At 32.2% G+C, this 22305-nt stretch overlaps 1 protein-coding gene across 1 annotated transcript; it reads right to left on the bottom strand.

Moving 5' to 3' along the window:
- Positions 1-8207: 8207 nt before the first annotated feature.
- On the bottom strand, positions 8208-21790 carry LOC127718075 (proteasome subunit alpha type-5-like). Its single transcript, XM_052223978.1, has 9 exons — positions 21733-21790; positions 18017-18124; positions 17432-17558; positions 14944-15011; positions 12479-12586; positions 11268-11326; positions 10550-10652; positions 9352-9438; positions 8208-8452 (listed from the first exon to the last, which is right to left on the bottom strand). The coding sequence occupies exons 2-9, from the start codon at positions 18110-18112 to the stop codon at positions 8375-8377; spliced, it is 726 nt and encodes a 241-aa protein (XP_052079938.1). The 5' UTR covers positions 18113-18124; positions 21733-21790; the 3' UTR covers positions 8208-8374.
- Between the last annotated feature and the right edge of the window lie 515 nt (positions 21791-22305).

Consider the following 22305-nt stretch of genomic DNA (forward strand, 5'->3'; position numbering starts at 1 on the left):
TATCAAAAGATTAGATTTTCATGACTTATTCCGCTTCAGTTTTGTTTGTGAATAGGGCTATAATTGTTCATTGCCAGTGGATCTGATTATGTAATGATACCACATCGAATAGTTGCCCTATAACAATATAAGTCCGTCTGTCCGTCCTGCATAAGTTTTATGTCGTATGAAAAGTTAAGATTGTCTCATCTGATTTCCATTAATTTTCATACACAGTCATATCTAAAAAACGAAGATCCTTGTTGATTTTTGTAAAAATTAGAAAAAAAAACATTTTTGAAAAAAATGCAGGAAAACAACTGTCATATTCCTGACTTGGCACGCATTTTTCTAAGAAAATGGTGAGTTAATGGTTTTAATAAGCTCATCCTTCAGATTTCAATCCAGATCCTTGGAACTTCACACAGAGATTGCAGTTTTTCATGTTATATACTGTCTACCATAGTATTGTTTGAGGAATCAACCCAGATCCTTAAAACTTTACAGAAAAGCTTGCAAAACCTATTGAATGTATACACCTCTCATTATGGAGTTGTTTCCAGTTCCCCCTCCCCCCATGTTTTACATTTATTTTTCCATACACATGTATTTAAATGTGCTTTATATCTATAGACCATTCCACATAAAGAAACACTAGGTATAGCCCTGCATTTTGTCTCTCAAACTGATCAATTTAATTATAGATCCAATGTAAAAAGTGTTGAAGAATCTTTAGAGCATATCTTTTACTCTTGTGGTATGTAAGTTTCCCTTGATTTCATCACACCTACAATTTTGACCCTCTGAATGAAACATTTATCAACCTCCATCTTCTGTCCTGTTAAACCCAAGAACAATTCTGGTCACATGGATTAGCTATTTAAACAGTATTCTTATAGCAGCTTTCTAACTGCACTGCATATGCCATGGCATATCACCATAAAAGACCTGCAGCTCTTTTCACAAAAAATCTTAAGAGTGAAAATACTCATAAGTCATACACATTTCAGTATAACTTATGATCGATTTTAATCGTAAGATTTTTTGTGAAAAGAGTCACAGTGTTCTGGAGTGGCTGCTACATGGAAATAATTAGTTAAAACAACATTCTCTAATTTTCATGTTTTTTTCACATTTCTCATCCATGTGAGAAAAATATTTCTCCTCTCTAGAGAAAAAACTTTGTTCTCTGCAAATGATTGGTCGAAAATTAATTATGACGTCAAATTTTCTTGGGTTTCTTCTGAATTTCCTATTGCGACGTCATGAAAAAAAGCGACCATGCCTGATGACGTCACATATAAAGAACACTATTTCCTGTAAATCTTTGAAAAGGAAGGACAAACTTTGTTTATTGTCTAAAAATCATTAGAGAAACAGATTCCACCACTCTTACTCGTGTATTATGATATTTCTCCACTATCAACAGCTAAATTTTAATTATTAATAAAATGCTCCGCAGGGCGCAGCTTGATACGACCGCAGAGGTCAAACCCTGAACAGTTGGGTTAAGTATGGACACAACATTCAAGCTTGATACAGCTCTGAATTTGGATTGTGATTAAATATTTGACACAGCATAGGTTTCTGACACTGAATGAATGTGGTCTAAGAACTTAAAAATTTTAAATTGGACATTCACCTATCATGGTCCAATATCCAAAATCTAAATACATGGTTAGATTCAGCATATCAAAGAACCCCAAGAATTCAATTTTTGATGAAATCAAACAAAGTTTAATTTTGGACCCTTTTGACCTCAATGTGGACAAAGTTGATAAAGGGGCCCAAAAATCAAAAATCTAAATACATGGTTAGATTCAGCATATCAAAGAACCCCATATATTCAATTTTTGTTGAAATCAAACAAAGTTTAATTTTTGACCCCCATTTGGACCAACTTGAAAACTGGGCCCATAATCAAAAATCTAAATACATGTTTAGATTCAGCATATCAAAGAACCCTAAGAATTCAATTTTTGTTAAAATCAAACTAAGTTTAATTTTGGACCCTTTGGACCTTCATGTAGACCAATTTGAAAACGGAACCAAAAATTAAGAATCTAAATACACGGTTAGATTCGGCATATCAAAGAACCCCAATAATTCAATTTTTGATGAAATCAAACAAAGTTTAATTTTGGACCCTTTGGACCTCAATGTGGACCAATTTAAAAACGGGGCCCAAAATCCAAAAATACACGGTTAGATTCAGCATATTAAAGAACCCCAAGAATTCAAGAATAAAACCCCATTGAAATTGGTCAAGAAATAAGCAATTTATACGAAGTATCTTCTTTTGCACAATACTGTGCTATTGAATATTTCTTGCTATTGCGCAATACTGTACAATTGACAATTTCTTGCTATTGCGCAATATTGTGCTATTGGATATTTCTTGCTATTGCGCAATACTGTGCAATTGGAGATTTCTTGCTATTGCACAATACTGTGCTATTGAAGATTTCTTGCTATTGTGCAATACTGTGCAATTGAAAATTTCTTGCTATTGCACAATACTTATTATATAATAATTTACACATCCTGTTTGGTGTGTATCTCCTACCATATCATTATTATTTGCTTTTAAATATAAATCGGAAATAACCAACTTCAAATGGAAAATTTTAAAAGAAAAAAAAAAGGAAAAAAAGAAAAATAAAATGCTTCGCTGGGGCGCAGCTTGATACGACCGCAGAGGTCGAACCCTGAACAGTTGGGGCAAGTATGGACACAAAATTCAAGCTTGATACAGCTATGACTTTGGATTGTCATTAAATATTTGACACAGCATAGGTTTCTGACACAGGATGAATGTGGTGTAAGAACTGGAAAAAATTTAATTTACCTATTATGGTGGAATATCCATAAACTAAATTGTTTGTTAATTTCAATATATCAAAGAATATGTAGAATTCAATGTTTGATGTAATGTAATAAAGTTGAAATTTGGACCGTTTTTGTTCAATGTGGACCAATTTGGTAACATGTATAAATAATCAAAAATCTAAATACATGGGAGCCCATTTAAATACATCATAAAGGTATTAAAATAGAAAGTGACATCATAGTCATGGCTAAAAATAAACAAAAATCCTTAATCAGCAACATTTAAAGTAATATCTAAAAATAAAATTCCTTTGTAACCATAAAAGCCCATTTAAATACATCATAAAGATATTAAAATAGAAAATGACATCATAGTCATGGCTAAACATAGCAAAAAACCCTTAATCAGCATCATTTAACAGTAATATCTAAAAATGGAAATTACATCATAAAGGTATTAAAATAGAAAATGACATCATAGTCATGGCTAAAAATAAACAAAATCCTTAATCAGCATCAGCAACATTTTATAGTAATATCTAAAAATAAAATTCCTTTGTAACCATAAAAGCCCATTTAAATACATCATAACAGATATTAAAATAGAAAATGACATCATAGTCATGGCTAAACATAGCAAAAACCTTAATCAGCATCATTTAACAGTAATATCTAAAAATAAAAATTTCTTTGCAACCATAAAAGTAAAATAGAAAATGACATCATAATCATAGCTAAAAATAAACAAAAATTTTTATTATTGGCAAATTTTAAAAGGAGTTTATTATACTAAAACAATAAATTTGCAACCATAAACATGATAAAACCCCATTTAAACACATCATAAAAGTATTAAATAATTCAACTACATCATAAGGCTATAAAAATAGAAAATGACTTCATAGTCAAGGCTAAAGGTAAACAAAAAACCTTCATCAGCAAAATTTTATATTGGCAAATTTCCAATGAAGTTTATTACACTAAAATTGTTGGCAAATTTCCAATGCATTTATTAACAATAAAGTTATTGGCAAATTTCCAATTTACATTATTTAAAAGCAGTGTAGATGAGATATTTAAATGAGTTTGAATTACCAACCTTACACTGCTTTTAAATAATGTTCTTTACTCAATTATTTGTCTATTAAAATGGAAACCCTTGTTTTTTTAACCTTTTTTCCCCTTATTCCTTAAACATTAGAGCCATAACCCCCCCCCCCCCCCCCCCCAAAGCCAATTATTACTTTCCAATATAACCTAAATTTCCAATATACATAATTAAATTTCAATTCCTCATGATATATAACCGTATCATTATTATTTTCTTTCATATATAAATCTGAAACAACCATCTTTAAATGGAAAATGTTAAAGAAAAAAAAAGGAAAAAAAAAAAATCCTACCCCCCACACATTTTTTCAACCCCCTTTTGATTCATCATCCCCCACCTCAATCACAACCTTCAATTTGTGGTATGGTACATTGCAATACAATTTCACAGAGATCCATACACTTGAACACAAGTTTTTGTTGCAAACTAAAAAAATCCTTATTTTCGACCAATATTTGGCCCCTTATTCATAAATGTTTGAGCAATTAACCCCAAAACTCATTCCTACTTTCTCTTCGTGATAAAAAATAACTAACTTAAAATGTAAATTTTAAACAAAAAAAAAAGGAAAAAAAAAATTACCCCTTTTTTGACCCCCGCCCCCTTATGATTCATCACCCCCACCCCCCTTTCCCCCCAAACCAAGCTCAATAACAGCCTTGCCTTTGTGGTATGGTACCTTGTAATACAATTTTAGAGAGATCCATACACTTGAACACAAGTTATTGTCTAGAAACTAAAAAATGCTTATTTTAAACCCCTTTTTAGGCCCCTTATTACTAAACGTTTTGGGCAATTACCACAACACTCAATTCCAGCTTTCCCTTTGTGAAATGGAACCTTGTAGTAAAATTTCAGAAAGATCCATACACTTACACACAAGTTATTGTCATGAAACTAGAAAAATGCTTGTTTTTTGCCCCCTTTTGGCCCCTTATTCCTAAAATTTTGAGGCAATTAACCCCAAAATCAATCCCAGCATTGACCCTTTGTGATATGGAATCTTGTGGTACAATGTCAAAGAGATCCATATGCTAACACACAAGTTATGTCTGGAAGTTACAAAAATGCTTATTTTCGGCCCCTTTTTGGCCCCTAATTCCTTAACTGTTGGTACCATAACCCCCAAAATCAATCCCCACCTTCCTATTGTGGTATTGAACCTTATGGTAAAATTTCATAGAGATCCATTCACTTAAACTAAAGTTAGAGTGCGAAAACCATTATGTATTCGGACGACGACGACGACGACGACGACGACGACGCCAACGTCATACCAATATACGACCTCAAAATTTTTTTGCGGTCGTATAAAAAGGAAAAAAAAAAAATCCCCCCCCAAATTTTTTGAACCCCCTTATGATTCATCACCCCCAAACTCAATCCCAGCCTTCCCTTTGTGGTATGGTACCTTGCAATACAATTTCAGAGAGATCCATACACTTTAACACAAGTTATTGTCTGGAAACTAGAAAAATGTGTTTTTTGGCCACTTTTTGGCCCCAAATTCCTAAACGTTTAGGGCAATTAACCCCAAACTCAAACCCAGCTTTCCCTTTGTGATATGGAACCTTATAGTACAATTTCAGAAAGATCCATACACTTACACACAAGTTATTGTCCTGAAACTAGAAAAATGCTTGTTTTTTGCCCCTAATTCCTAAAATATTGAGGCAATTACCCCCGATCATCAATCCCAGCCTTCCTTTTGTGGTATGGCACCTTGCAGTACAATTTCAGAGAGATCCATACACTTGAACACAAGTTATTGTCTGGAAACTAGAAAAATGCTTATTTTTGGCCCCTTTTTGGCCCCCAATTCCTAAATGTTTCGGGCAATTACCCCCAAACTCAATTCCAGCTTTCCCTTTGAGATATGGAACCTTTTAGTACAATTTCAGAAATATCCAAACACTTACAAACAAGTTATTGTCATGAAACTAGAAAAATGCTTGTTTTTTGCCCCTTTTTTGGCCCCCAATTCCTAAAATTTTGAGGCAATTACCCCCAAAACCAATTCCAGCCTTCCCTTTGTGATATGGAACCTTGTGGTACAATGTCAGAGAGATCCATACACTTACACACAAGTTATTGTCTGGAAGTTACAAAAATGCTTATTTTTGGCCCCTAATTCCTTAACTGTTGGTACAATAACCCCCAAAATCAATCCCAACCTTCCTTTTGTGGTATTGAACCTTATGGTAAAATTTCATAGAGATCCATTCACTTAAACTAAAGTTAGAGTGCGAAAACCATTATGTATTCGGACGACGACGACGACGACGACGCCAACGTCATACCAATATACGACCTCAAAATTTTTTTGCGGTCGTATAAAAAGGAAAAAAAAAAAATCCCCCCCCAAATTTTTTGAACCCCCTTATGATTCATCACCCCCAAACTCAATCCTAGCCTTCCCTTTGTGGTATGGTACCTTGCAATACAATTTCAGAGAGATCCATACACTTTAACACAAGTTATTGTCTGGAAACTAGAAAAATGTGTTTTTTGGCCACTTTTTGGCCCCAAATTCCTAAACGTTTAGGGCAATTAACCCCAAACTCAAACCCAGCTTTCCCTTTGTGATATGGAACCTTATAGTACAATTTCAGAAAGATCCATACACTTACACACAAGTTATTGTCCTGAAACTAGAAAAATGCTTGTTTTTTGCCCCTAATTCCTAAAATATTGAGGCAATTACCCCCGATCATCAATCCCAGCCTTCCTTTTGTGGTATGGCACCTTGCAGTACAATTTCAGAGAGATCCATACACTTGAACACAAGTTATTGTCTGGAAACTAGAAAAATGCTTATTTTTGGCCCCTTTTTGGCCCCCAATTCCTAAATGTTTCGGGCAATTACCCCCAAACTCAATTCCAGCTTTCCCTTTGAGATATGGAACCTTTTAGTACAATTTCAGAAATATCCAAACACTTACAAACAAGTTATTGTCATGAAACTAGAAAAATGCTTGTTTTTTGCCCCTTTTTTGGCCCCCAATTCCTAAAATTTTGAGGCAATTACCCCCAAAACCAATTCCAGCCTTCCCTTTGTGATATGGAACCTTGTGGTACAATGTCAGAGAGATCCATACACTTACACACAAGTTATTGTCTGGAAGTTACAAAAATGCTTATTTTTGGCCCCTAATTCCTTAACTGTTGGTACAATAACCCCCAAAATCAATCCCAACCTTCCTTTTGTGGTATTGAACCTTATGGTAAAATTTCATAGAGATCCATTCACTTAAACTAAAGTTATAGTGCGAAAACTAATGTGTCTTCGGACGACGATGACAACGACGACAACGTCATACCAATTACGACCGCATAATTTTTGCAGTCGTATAAAAAAGCTTGGCAAGCCTCGCTCTTTAAATATTAGAATTTAACTGTCTTGTGTGGAAAAAATATCATAATACACTTGATGGCCTGATGCAGTGGTGGAATCTATATTTCCTGATGACCTTGGATGTCTTTTTTTTTATATGCAAATAAGCAATGTTTTTGCAATACAGTGAAAAATAGACATCATTGAGATGGGAGCCATCTCTGTGGGCCCCACTGTGAATAACATGTGGTAAAAAATTTGTATCTTAACCATAGGACATAAGGTTGTCATCTGAAACCAAAGTTTTTGACCTTGACCTTTGACCTAGGAAGTTGTTCATACATTATGACACACCCTCTGGCGTTGGTTTATATACATGTCGAGTATAAACTTTGAAATCATAAATGTTCTCAAGAAAAAGAGCGGACACGATCTTTACCATAGGACATGGGGTTGTCAACTGAAACCAGTTTTTGACCTTGACCTTTGACCTAGGAAGTTGTACAAACATTATGACACACCCTCTGGTGTTGGTTAATATACATGTCAAGTATAAAGTATGAAATCATAACGGTTCTCTAGATATAGAGCGGACACAGTTTGTTACGGACGGACGGACAGACTGATCACTATAGGGCGACCCACCATTTGGCAGGGCCCTAATGAATCACCAAAAGTACTATATATACACAACTCATTTGATGAAAAGGGGTGAAAATATGGTGATTTATTGTCAAAAGGGGGGAGATTTTTATATCCCTCATAGGTGACAGGTCCAAAGGGAGAGATATCAAATTCTTAAAGGAAAAAGACAGAGTCTCCCCGTAGAACAGGTGTGTTGGCAGTTATGTGATAATTACGTTCACTTGATTCTGCTTCATATAATTATGATAGAAGCCCAATCCATAAAAAAAAAAGAATTACAAAATATTCAGGTATGACATTGAAAAGAAATTAAATATTTCAACATTTTATTGTAGTGAATATTCAACTAAATCTCAATAAGACATCACATTATAACATTGAGAAGTTTTATTAACATCATAAGATGAGATAATTCACTAGCACTTCTAGATGATAACAATGAAGAAACAAAGTTCTGTGAATCTACGGAATTATTGTTAAATATCTTTGATCACATCTTCTAATTCCTCTTTAGAAAACATGTGAAAGAATTTCTCTGGTGTTACCTTAGCCATCTGAAAATAGAAATACCATTTTGTATACTGAATTAAGATAGAATTACCATTTTTAACTGAATTAAGATAAATGAAAGATTAATTGTAGACTGAATCAAGATAGAAATACCATTCTGCATACCAAATTTAAATAAGATAGAAATGCCATTTTGTATACTGAATTAAGATAGAAATATCATTCTGTATTAAGTATTTTCCATTGGGTAATACACCCAATAATTTGTTCTCACATTTATGCCCATTTAAAAGAATGATGACTTATAATTTCTTTTAACCAGATACAATATACATCTATACAAGATAGAATAAAAACCAAAATAATACAGTACACATGCTGAAATTTCTTGCCTAGTTAATAAATCATAATTGAATAATATGGCGACTGTCTTGAGTAAAAGGTAAATACTATATGTATCAAAGAAACTTCAAAGAAACAATGAACTTGTCAAACATAACACAGTTGACTTATAAAATTTATATTTATAAATCCTAGCAATTGAGAACCTGACCTAATGGCAAAAACATCAATGTTGATCATTGAAGTTCAGAACCATGACTCCTTTACAGATAGACATGTATACCTGACCAGCAATCCTTCTAACAATCAAATGACTATTTTCTCTAGTTTTGAGTAGATTTCAACCTTACAAATATAATAAACTAATGGGCAATATCAAAGACATTAATTATATTCCACCCCCCACAAAGGTATAAATCGTATGTGTATAAGCTTACTCAAGTGGGGAAACACTGGACTTTTCAAACCTTTTTATAAATATTTAATGTATATAAACGATACTAATGATGTCAATTTTTGAGATTTGATTGATTGATCGATATTTGCTTTACATCCAGTGGCATATATTTCAAACATTTGACCTCATAAATATAATTCTTACCTCTACATTTGTGGAATTTAATTTTTCTTCCATGACTTGTTTAAGAATTGTAAGAGCTGATTTACATGCTTCTTTTAATGTCATAGACTGAAAGAAATGAGAAAGAAGAAATGTTTAAAATTAAAATTCTTGAAACCATTTGGAAGATTACACATAATTTTTCTAACAAAAAGAACAGATTAACACCACTCAACTGTTTTTTAAATTTTGCAAAAATAAATATTTGAAGTGACAAAAATTAAATTGTCTTACTCTCATTTGCATTTATACACTGTTTTTATGTTTAATTTCATTAATTGCACATTTTTGTCTATTCTATAATTGCTACAGGTGATTTTATTCTGTATCAGATACAAATCATTGTGTACATGTATAATAAAAATCATTGTTACAGACAAATCCAAACTGACAATACCAGAAATCTGCTAAATAAAGGCAAAGAATCATCCCCAAATTTTCTTTTAAACAGCTGTGGTGTAATTGAATGTGTATTATCTGGAACCTCTTGCTGTGACCGTTATATGTATGAATTAAGATTGATTCATCTGTTTTTTTTTCCTTTGATTTGACAGTCTTAAAAGTAAAAGTCAGTTTTGTATTATTTTTCAATATATATATGTCTTGTTGCTGGGTTTCTGAATTATTTGTGTTAACCTACAATGCTACATCTTGTGCCATTCATTTCGACAATAATCTTATGTATTTCATGGAATTTATATACCATTGTAATGTGTATGTTGCAATGCTTTCATATTTCCCTTTTTATAAGCAAATAGTTTCACATCTGAATTTTGGTGGGGTTTGTGTTGCTCAATTTTAGTTTTATGTGCAACATTTTTGTTATTGTTGTATTTCTTTTCTTTTTTTTTTTTGCCATGGTGTTGTCTGGGTTGTTTTTTTTTGCTTATGATTTTTGATAGACTCCCTTGGTATCTTTTCTCTCTTTTAATACAATATTCTTGGTTTTACTTATCTTATGATTCTTGGTTTTTACTTACCTTATAATTCTTGGTTTTTACTTACCTTATAATTCTTGGTTTTTACTAACCTCATGATTCTGGGTTTTTACTTACCTTATAATTCTTGCTTTTTACTAACCTTATAATTCTGGGTTTTTACTAACCTCATGATTCTAAGTTTTTACTTACCTTATAATTCTTGCTTTTTACTAACCTTATAAATCTGGGTTTTTACTTACCTTATGATAGACATCCTGAAGTGCTTGTTGTGCTCCCTCTGACCCAGATCCTATTGCTTTAGCATCATATTGTATAAAGGTTCCAGATGGATCCATGTGATACCTGAAAAGATATACTTATATACTTATGCTGATGAAAATTTATAAAAATCTTAAAGACCATTCATTACCTTACTATGGCATTTGGTCCATTAATGTTTGGAATTGAGTTTTATAATACTATAAGCAGAGCCAGAAAATTAACACATTGTTTTTGATTTCTTTATTATGGCATTTAAAATATATATAACTGTTAAAACTCAAACTGTTAATTCTTTAATTTTTTATAAATACTTCCCCTCCCTCTCACCCACAAAAAAAAAATGAAAAAAATACAGGTGCATGTATATAGATATATATATAAGTATTAAAAAAACTTATCAAAACAGTCCATTTTTAAATGAACAACTAAATGTTCACACTTATGAACTAGTTTTCCTACTTGAATTGTATTACATTTGGCATTTCAAGGCCTTTTAAAGCATGCAGTGTGGTGTGGGGTTTGCTCATTGTTGAAGGCCGTAATGTGACCTATAGTTGCTTACTTCTACGGCATTTGGTCTCTGGTGGGGAGTTGTCTCATTGGCAATCATACCACATCTTGATTTTTTTATATTGTATAGCCTTTCTAGAATAAATGGGGTCTATAATACTTAATTAAACCGGGAATGTAACTTACAATTGAGGTCCTTTTTTATCTATCCCAGCAAACAATAATGCAACACCAAAAGGACGGCTCTGGAAGAAAAAAATAATACTGTTTTGGTACATTTTATGAATAATGGATTATTTATCGATATACCTTTATCATATACAATAGTAGTAATTTAAGAAATCAACTGAGATATCCCAAAAAAATCTATTATTCACTGGCATAACCAGGAAATAATTCAACCTGCTTTAAAAGAAATTTATTTCAAGCATCATTTAACATTTTCTTCATTAGATGGAGCTCAATTCTTAAAAGAGTCATGATACACAATTCTTGTGTTTTTAATAGTAATTATATTTTAAATATGGATAAAAATAGTAATTGCCTATATCAGATCACTCACTGCTGGTATAGATTTTCAATGAATTTAATAAATCTCAATATTAAAAGAAAAACAATATAACTTTTTGCATAAATTTCCTTTCAAATAAAGACATTTAAACTTATGGTATACTTTTTTTGCTTAGCAAATACAACTTCAATATAAATCTTTTACAGTTGTCTTATAAGGGGCAATAACTCAGATAATATAATTGTACTCTTATGTATGTCTATTTTGTTACTATGTATGAAATTAGGTATTGTGAACCTATATTTAAAACATTTGTTGTACTCATTAGGAAAACTATAATTAATAAAAGCTGTCTTCTTAAAAGTTAATGCAAAAGTTCATTAGTTTTCTCTCTGGTCAATATTTTTTTGTGTTTTTAGAATGTGACACAAACTGTAGCTTGGAAACGAGCTCATGACACCTGTTTTTTAATATGAATTTGGCTTAAGGATAAATAAAACCGCATTTTTGCAATTTTTTTTTATTGTTTTCAGTTTCTCTCTAGTTTTCAATACAATTGCCAAACTTGGGCTGAATGATCCTTTTGGTATTTAGTATCAACATCATTTTACCCTTATGTTTTATTGTTTGCCATAATGGTTGATAGACAGGAACAAAACACATAAACCTTATACTAGATAACCTTAGGATCATTCAGCCAAAAATTGGTTGAAATTGGTCCAGTAGTTTCAAAAGAGAAGATGTTTTAAAAGCTTACAATGAGTGGACCCAAAGTGATGGTCATATCTCACACATACGAGCAGGAAGGCTAAAAGTACTTCCTCTTTTTTGTTGATACATGTACTCCCATATCAACTTAAATTGATGTATATTTGTCAATATTTACCATTGCTCCTGGATCTGCATCATCATCACCAAACTGTAAGGCCACATTACTGACAGATTGTGTTACACTCTCTACTGACATCTTCTCATTATATGTAAACCAATGATTCTGTAAAATAAAACTAAATGTCAAAGAGATAAATGGTGAATGTGTCCAGGGGACACAGATGATGCCCCCGCTTGCATATAATGTTATAAAGGGACATAACTCAAGAACGATAAAAGTGACACTACCCAAAATTTGAACTTGATCTGAGTTTTGTGGTAATACCGGTAAGCATTGTGTATAAGTTTCATAACATTTGGTTGAGGCAAACTAAAGTAAGAGAACAAAATCGAAAAAATTCAGCAATTTTTCCATTTGTAAAGGGGCATAACTGTAGAACGGTAAAAGTGACACCACCAAAATTCAAACTTGATCTTTCTTTTGTGGTAATAAGCATTGTGTATAAGTTTCATAACATTTGGTTGAGGCAAACTAAAGTAAGAGAACCGGAACCAATTTTGGGACATACGTACCTCGTGGTAAGCCACCTTAAACAAAAACTTAAACCTGATACAGGATGGACTAACAGAAGCAAGGACAGACTGGAAAACACAATGACCCCTAATATGGTAGGAAGGGCACAACACATTATATTCCTTCTCCAAACAAATTCATGTTTTGCCAATATACTGAACAAGAGGCTCTCAAGAGCCTGAATCGCTCACCTGTATTTCAGAGGAGAAGATTTTTAAATGTTAGCAAACTTGATGAACAAATTGTGTAAAATTGTCTTTAAAGGGCAATAACTCCTTAAGGGGTCAATTGACAATTTTGGTCAGATTAACTTTTTTGTAGATCTTACTTTGCTGAACATTATTGCAGCTTACAGTTTATATCTATCTATAATAATATTCAAGATAATAACAAAAAACTGCAAAATTTTGTTAAAACTACCAATTTGGTGGCAGAAACCCACCAATGGGTTGTTTGATTCGTCTGATAATTTCAGGGCCGATAGATGTTGACCAATTGAACAAATTTACCCCCATGTCAGATTTGCTCTAAAAGCTTTAGTTTTTGAGATATAAGCCAAAAACTGCATTTGACCCTTATGTTCTATTTTTAGTCATGGCAGCCATGTTTGTCAATGGATCAAAACTTCGGATACATATTATAAACAAAATACTCTAAGGAACATTTAGTTAAAGTTTGAAGGTATTTGGCCCAGTAGTTTCAGAGGAGAAGATTTTTGAAATAGTTTACAACGACAGACGACAGAGGACGCCAAGTGATGGCATAAGCTCACATGATTTTTGAAATAGTTTAAAAACATAGCAAAATAAAGAAAGAAAACACAAAGCTATTTGGTACAGAATAATCTGTAAGAGTTTCATGGAAATGTATTTCCTAGTTTCAGAAGAGTTGTAGAAGGGGGATGCTTACAGATAAATGAATACACAGATGTAGACATTGTATAAAATATACAATGTATATACTTTTAACACTACCTAAACCTGTATATAAAGATCACCCTAAGGATAAAAGAAACCTGATCTGATAAGAAAGGTTCGAAATACATAGATGTAGGTACTAAAATAGCAGGACAAGAAAAGGATGACATGACAATACAGGTTTTCTCTTTGTAGAGATTACCTTTATAGCAGGTTTTGACTAATAAAAACTAGTTCATGAATTCATAAATTAAAGGGGCATTAGCTACAAGATATAAACAAAATTAAAATATGATTTTTTATTGTTCAATCATTAATGAAAGTGAAATAGTGAAATAATAATTCGCTTTTAACAGCCAGTTTGGTTCAAATTTGTCAAAATAAGCTACGGAGCATAATAATTCGACCTCATTGAATCCATATTCATGTGACCTTCTATTGAACCCTTTAGCTAGAGATGGGTTACGCATAAACTAGGTGTGTTCAGCAATTAAAAGGAAAAGAATGTCAACTTTGAAAGTGAAACAATAGTAAATCATTTGGTTGACTGATTCAATCAACAAAAATTCATTCTTATACAGGTTAAAAACGATGATTAACATATTTGTTAACCTATAATATGAAATCAAACAGACCTAGAAAAAAAAATTCAATTACACGTGTTTGCTATCTATTTATATCTATATTTATGTCTGTATTGGGTTATATGACCGTCTGCAGTCTTCGGAGGTAACCTCAATGGTTAATAATTATAATAGATGGCATTTTAGACTAAAATATGAATGCAATGCTGATACATATTATCATCGTAAATTTTTTAAGACTTTTTATAATTTGGATATAAGTTTTAGTATGTTATAAATCAAATATGAAAATTTGAGTCAAATCAGTGAACAAGAGTTAACAGCTAATGCTCCTTTAATATTGATCATCCATTTCTGTTTAAGTTATGACCTAAAATAACTTTAAAAGTGGAGAAATGAAATATTTGCAGCAACAGGGACATCAGAGTACTTATTTTATTCTTACCTGTGCTTCTACACGTGCTCTGTCTATTAGTGTTCTAGAATCAGCAATAAGACCACTCATTGCACATCCTGAAAAGTATGATATACATTCATATTATTATTGTGTATATTCTAACTAGAAAGAGTCACATTTTCAACTATATTTTCAAAGGTAGACAGAAAATAGCAGATAGAATTGGTTCTCTACTTCTGATTTATTGCCATGATTTTGCTAGCGCTCGTCATTTTCGTCATTTACGAAACGGTTTTCAAAATGACGAAAGTATTCCAAATCAATTTCGTCACCTAAATTTGGAAGGAGTAAAAATATTTCGCATGAAAATACTATAATTCTACCTGTCTTATTGTTTCTGACAAGTTTATGACCCTCAGCTAATTAACATTTACAACAGGTGTTATAAGTTGTGATTACAGATAATCCGCTTATCACCATCGGACTGGTCACTAATCCTTTAATTATTTATCAACCTCATAATTGATCATCATAATTATTTTCCCATGTAAAATCAGTCAGTCGGCATTTCAATTTCAATATTTATCAAACGAGCACAGTTTGCAGTTTGTTTGTCGTAGTTTCGTCATTTGAGTTTTCCATCGGACAGTTGCATTTTAATTTCAATATTTCTCAAACGATCATAATTTGCAGTTCGCTTGTCGTAGTTTCGTCAAATGAACGTATTTTCGTCATATTTGATATAACTTCAGAGACGGATTTAGAGGGTTTTCCAGGGGGCCCAGGCCCCCACTTTTGTGGGAAAAATTTGGTTGATTATTTAGGAATCACTGAAGCATGACTGGAGCGGGCCTCCTCTTAGGCAGTCAGTGGCCCCCCTCTTATGAAAATTTCTGGATCCGCCACTGAACTTTTAATCAAAAACTTTCGACAATTTCAGAAATGTTTTCAAGAGTCAAGCAGGTGCTTCCTTTACGATGAACTGCGCATACGCGAAAGTATTCTTATGAATTTAAAGACACTAAAACGTAAAATACGAAATAATTAAGTATCAAACTTATCAAGAGAGACAAATATGGATCTTATTTAGCAAATTTAATTTCAAAAAAATGATAATTTCCTGCCTTTTTTAAACATGAACCAACCCGTAGATGAATCATTTGGAAATCGAAAGTAAACGTGATCTATTCATGATAAATTTACAATTTAAAGTCATTAGAATTGTTCCAATAAGGATTTGTACAAATCCTTGGGTCCAACTGTATAGAATAAATTCTAAATACAATGTATCACTTTAAAACGTTTTTAAGGATAATGAGTATGAATAATGCAGTGAAATAGTCCTTACAAGTTCATTTATGCTGTGATTCCTGGTTTAAAAAAAAAATGGATCCCAACTTTTGCTGATTAGGAATGTGCCCTGAAACTAACTAAGTGAAATTGTGAACTAGATTTCTAGATCTTATATCCTAATCTTCGTATTAAAGTGCCACATCAGTCAAATCATGCAGTAACTGCCTAGTATGCCTAAGTACACCAAAGTCTGACAAATATGTATAGATAGTAATATACATCTTAGGTCCCTTGCTGCTACCCAAAATAAGGTTGATTTTCCTCCAGCACAAAAGTGACAAAAGCCCTCAAAATCCTAGCTTAAACCCTGTTTATTGGCAATAATAATCTAACAATTGTCATGATTGTAGCCTTTGTATGAGGTTGATATGGGATATTTCACCCTAAAGAAGTATATACTTCATCCTCAGTCGATATATCCTCGTATCCACCTCATACAAAGGCTATGATTGTATGGTATTCACATACATGTACGAATGTATCTATTACAAAATCTTGTTATCTAAGATACATGTAAAACATGAGAGTTTATTACATTTTGGAGGGTATTAAATAAAACATGTAATTTAAGTCTACAAATCATCACTGTTGAAGTTAAAGGGAGATAATTCAATAAATAATATGTAGACAGAAATGGAATTTATGATTGTTCCATTTAAACATACCTGGTACCTAGAGAAGAAAATGGGGAAATTCCACAGAGGCAAATTGAGAATTTCTCTTACAATTTCACTGTACACAAAATAGTCTTCATGAATGGAATAGCCCTTAAAACAAAATATATTTAATCAAACAGAACCCTATAGCTACTGGAGTGAAGATAACACCGATGTTCAAATTACTAAAAATTTACTATATGTCCAGATATGAGAGTTCGTTTAAGACAGGGTTTAAATAAGACAGATTTCGCTGCATTAAAAATGCAATCCCTCTCACAATTCACCTTGATCAGAATCCAAAGTTCGTTACAAATTGCTTTTTAACTTCCAATCTCTTAAGTGATTCCAAATTCTGCAGCTGAGAAATATCATAATATACTGTTATACCATATAAATGTTATTTGAAGTAAAAGTGGTAAAACAGGGGGGAAAATAAGACAATTAAAAGGAATATTTCAATTTTAATAATGTTTTGGATAGCTGATTGATTATACTGATTAAAATGATGTCTGTAGATCAAATACCTATATGGTCATCTATTTCAAATACTTTTTCAATACTAGCTGCTTCAATAAGAGGGGAGGTAACTCTTTTCTCAACTGCCAACACTACGCCTTCACTGGTTTGTATTCCAATTGCTGTAGAGCCAAGCTGAAGAAAAATTCATAAGATCAATTTATTCACTAAGTTTCAAAACATATTTTCTTCATTGTTGTTCAGTAAAATAAATATTTCTAAATTCTGTTTTGTTTATTTTAGGAATAATTTTTGTCAAAGAGTTATTGAATTTTTTCTTACTACATGTACTGCTTTCTCCTGTCAGAACAAAAATAAAAATCAAGCTACATGTACATTAATTTTGTTGTAAAGTTCAATCCATCACATTTTGAAATTTATTTTTTTATATGTAATTGATTGCTGTTTGCTTAACATTAAGTGACAAATAATTTTTTTCCCCCTGTTTTATAACTAACATACAATATAGCAATCATCATAACAAATAAGAAATTTTGATGTTTGTCTCACTCTTGTAAAATGCATATCTTTACACCACAATTCAAATTCATTTCTTTCTGGAGTGGATATAAATTTACAAAAAATATACTTACTTTGATTGCTTCGATGGCATATTCTACTTGGAATAATCTGCCTTCCGGTGAAAATGTGTTAACACCTCTGTCATATTCAGATCTTGTAAGAAACATCTTTTGTTAGATCTGAAATTATTTTACACAAATAAAAACTTCAAATTAAGTCAGTAAAGTAGTAATTATTATTAAATACAATATAATAATCATATCACTACTGAGTTAAGTACATTGTAGTTAATGCATCGTTCATATTCTGAAAATTCTTTCAGTGCTATGGTGACGATGGAGTTATCTACCTTCTGCATACATATTGTAAGATATTAAAAGGAACACATATAACAGGCAACACATACATTTTGTAATGTTCTTCTATGGTAAAATATGCCTTGTAAATTGTAATGAGTAAAAAACAACATATGATTATGTATACCCCTGAATTACAGTCGTATCATTTCTAAGGTCTTTTGGTACTGCAGAACAATGAGTATTTCAGTACATTCAAGAGAGATTTCAGTGATTCAACGTACCAAAAACATGACAATTTCAAAATCAGATATGGTATCTACAGCATTTATATTTAACTGTATCTCATTTGTCCATTATAAATTTTCAAAACTCACCTTGACTTCTGTTTACTGAATATGAATACTACTTACATGTATACACAACTTTCAATAAATCTTTTATGATTGTGAAGTGTTATAGATAACAAAAGCAATACACTTTTCAATTACAGAACCAGGATCTTGAAAAAGGGGCGCCCATGATGTCAAAATTCAGTGCTACATTGTATCGATGCAGGACGTGACGGCCATACTGCCATGACGTCCATAGGATGAAACGGCCATACCCCGAAAAGATGAAACGGCCATACTTTGTAAAGACGTATCGTCCATGTTTTTTTTTTTTTTTTTTATAGATGTTATATATGAATTATTTTGATACTTATAGATGGTTATAACTTTTAAATAAACTGTTTTTATATTATTTATCATGTTTAATTTTGTTATATCATTTGTTTACTCATTATATATATATCATAGGTTCATTCAACCTATGCCAACATTTTGAAATTTAGGTATAAAATTGTATGAAAAAATGTTGGCATAGGTTGAATAAAGTATAACAGATTAAGTGTTATAAAAACAAAAATAATTAGGGGCCAATCAATTTACAACCAGTTTAAAATTGGCGTTTAAGTGTACCCAAAACTTTTTTGTTACTTGTTAATATTATAGTCAAAATGAAGGCAACTCTATGTGTTGCTGATCTCTTTTGTTTTAGGAATCAACATAATAAAAAAATTAATGATTGAAGGTTGCTTAACGTCCAGTGGCAAATATTCCATGCATGTTCAGGGTATACCAGTATCATGTGAATATCATACAATATATGATGAAAATATTTGATGATATTTTTCTAAAAGTAGAAATACGTCAAATGCATGGAAATAATGAATATAGCACGATTTAAAATCTGCTTCGCATTGAAAAGTGTATTTTTCACAGTTCAGTATTTATGAAATATTTGTGTTTTTGTATATATTTGTGTTACTTCTTATTACAATAGGGCTTTATTCTGCATTTCCATGAATTCTAATATACAAAAACACATATTTCGTAAATACTGACATCAGAATTAAATACAATTATACAATGTTCACTATTACGTCATACCAGAGACATATATATATACATATATATAAATATATCTGATAATACTGTAAGACACCTGTGATCACCCCCGGTTTATGGTGGGTTTTGCGTTGCTCAGTCTTTAGTTTTCTATGTTGTGGTTTGTATATACTGTTATCTGTCTTTCAGTCTTTTTCTTTTTTATACGACCGCAAAAAATTTTGCAGTTGTATATTGGTATCAGCGTCGTCCGAAGACATTTGGTTTCCGGACAATAACTTTAGTATACTACAGTAAGTAAAAAGAAATCTATGAAATTTAAACTAAAGGTTTATAACCACAAAAGGAAGGTTGGGACTGATTTTTGGTGTTATGGTCCTAACAGTTCAGGAACTAGGGGCCAAAAAGGGGCCAAAATAAGTCATTTTGAAAATTGCTGTTCATCATGTCGTACCCTTGTGTGCTATGTGACCAGCAAGTCCGACCAAGACAACATGCTCTCCAATGTGAGGATTGTGATAAATGGCAACACAGGCTTTGCAATACAGGTATTTACAAATTTATTATTAATTTAGTTTTTCCTTTGAATCATATTTCGTACTTTCGGTCATATTTCAGATACATTTTTTTTTTTACTTTTATTTAACTTAAAATGAAGAAGCCGACATTATTTTCCACTGTGCAAAATGTGTCCTCATACCACAAGATATGGAGGTTGAGGTACATATACGTTATTGTATTATTTCTTTAAATGTTGTGTGTTCGACAGAATTGTTTTAATTTCTTATCGTTTCTTTATTATTTTGAGAAGAAAAATTGTATTCAACATAAATTTTTCATTTTTTGTGGTTGACTATTATTCAGAATAAGTCCTGTTATGCCAAAGGTCTCAAACCGTTATTTATGATTACGTATGATTACAAAAAAAAGACCCATCATAAATCATATTAATCCAATCATTGGGCGCGTGTCTCTGTTTAATGCAAAGTATACAAATTTCGGAGGTGTTAATCCTTTAATTAGGTTACGTGATTGCCAATTATCAAACAATGTTACAAATATTAATGTGAATTTATATATTTTGAATTATATAAAGTTATACTATCATCATATTTGAGTTTTTATAAATATTAACATTAAAATTGTTTCGTTTTTATTCAAATTTTTAGCAATTATTGTGTTTATTTTAGGGTGGCATAGGCGTTTCAATGGCAAGGCTGCCCACAACCACCTCCATATCTACAAGATTGTGCCAGCCTTCCAACAAGAAGCCAAGACCGTGTCCATCACACAGCAGCTTGTGAGTGAACAGCAGCTTAGCCGATATCAACGAGACACATACAAGCAGCTTCAAGGCTGTCTAACTTCGCTGTGGGACCTGTACGAGGATGACAGTATCAGAACATCAATAATTATATCAGAATAAATACTTATTTTATTATTATATTTTATGTTATAACCTCAATAAAAAAAATTTTTTACAGTGTGGACGATACGTCTCACAATGTGTGGCCGATATGCCCCATGGACGATGTGACGGTATGGCCAACACATCCTATGGCCGTCATGGAAGTATGGCCGTCGCGTCTCGAAAGCCATTGTATGTCCTGTGATGATGGAATGGGACTATGCATAAACCCATTACTGTCAAGTCTCATATATTTTGCCTGAGACTCACACACTTTCATGCTTATTTGGCGGCATTTTCCTTTGATCTATTGTTTTTTTCTCTTTGATCTTTAGAATTTTTGCCAAATCTCACACATATCATATGCTTCAGGAAAACTTGACAGCCCTGTAACCCCTGTATGTAGGTCCAAACAGAAGGGTGGTCACTACCCTCTAAATTCGTCTATGATTTGGCAAGTTACTAGGTAGGTGGCTATAGTCTTGTAAATATCATATTTTGAGTAAGATGATGGATCATGATATTGCAGTTTTGTAAAACTTGAAAGTTTTCATTTATTTAAGGATAAGAAACATTATAAACGTATAATTCCAATTAACATTTATAAAGACAAAAGATTATTTCTTGCTGCTTCTGTGAGTCTCTTTTGTTTAATGATAAAGATGCATTTTAATTTGTGAAAATGAACTCACCGGCAAACTGCAACTAAGGATTGACTAACTAACAAAATCGGACGACGTATCAAACCTGAATTTCTCCGGATCTGTTAAATTTACCACGGGCACGTGTTTCTCGTAATATAAGTGTCGAAAATGTTTTTGTTGAATATTTCTATTTGAAAAAAAAATGAAAGTTGATGTTATTTCAATAGAGGATTGACGAAAGATACCAGAGGGACAGTCAAACTCACAGATCGAAAACAAACTGACAACGCCATGGCCAAAAATAAAAAGACAAATAGACAAATGATAGTACAGATGACAAAACATAGAAAACTAAAGACTAAGCAACACGAACCCCACCAAAAAATGGGGGTGATCTCTGGTGCTCCGGAAGGGTAAGCAGATCCTGCTCCATATGTGGCACTTGTCGTGTTGCTTATGTTATGAGGGGCCTGATGGGTTATTTTCGTTCTTCGTGATCGGCGTATTTTCGCTATCGTGATCCGTTTTTCTACAGATTTTTTTTTTTTTTTTATATTTTCGTGATCCGTGATCATGGAAATTTATTTTCTGTGAATCGTGATTGACAAAAAAATCAACTCG

Source organism: Mytilus californianus, unplaced genomic scaffold (genome assembly GCF_021869535.1).
Source record: "Mytilus californianus isolate M0D057914Y unplaced genomic scaffold, xbMytCali1.0.p SCAF_1, whole genome shotgun sequence".
NCBI classification, from domain to species: Eukaryota; Metazoa; Mollusca; class Bivalvia; order Mytilida; family Mytilidae; genus Mytilus; species Mytilus californianus.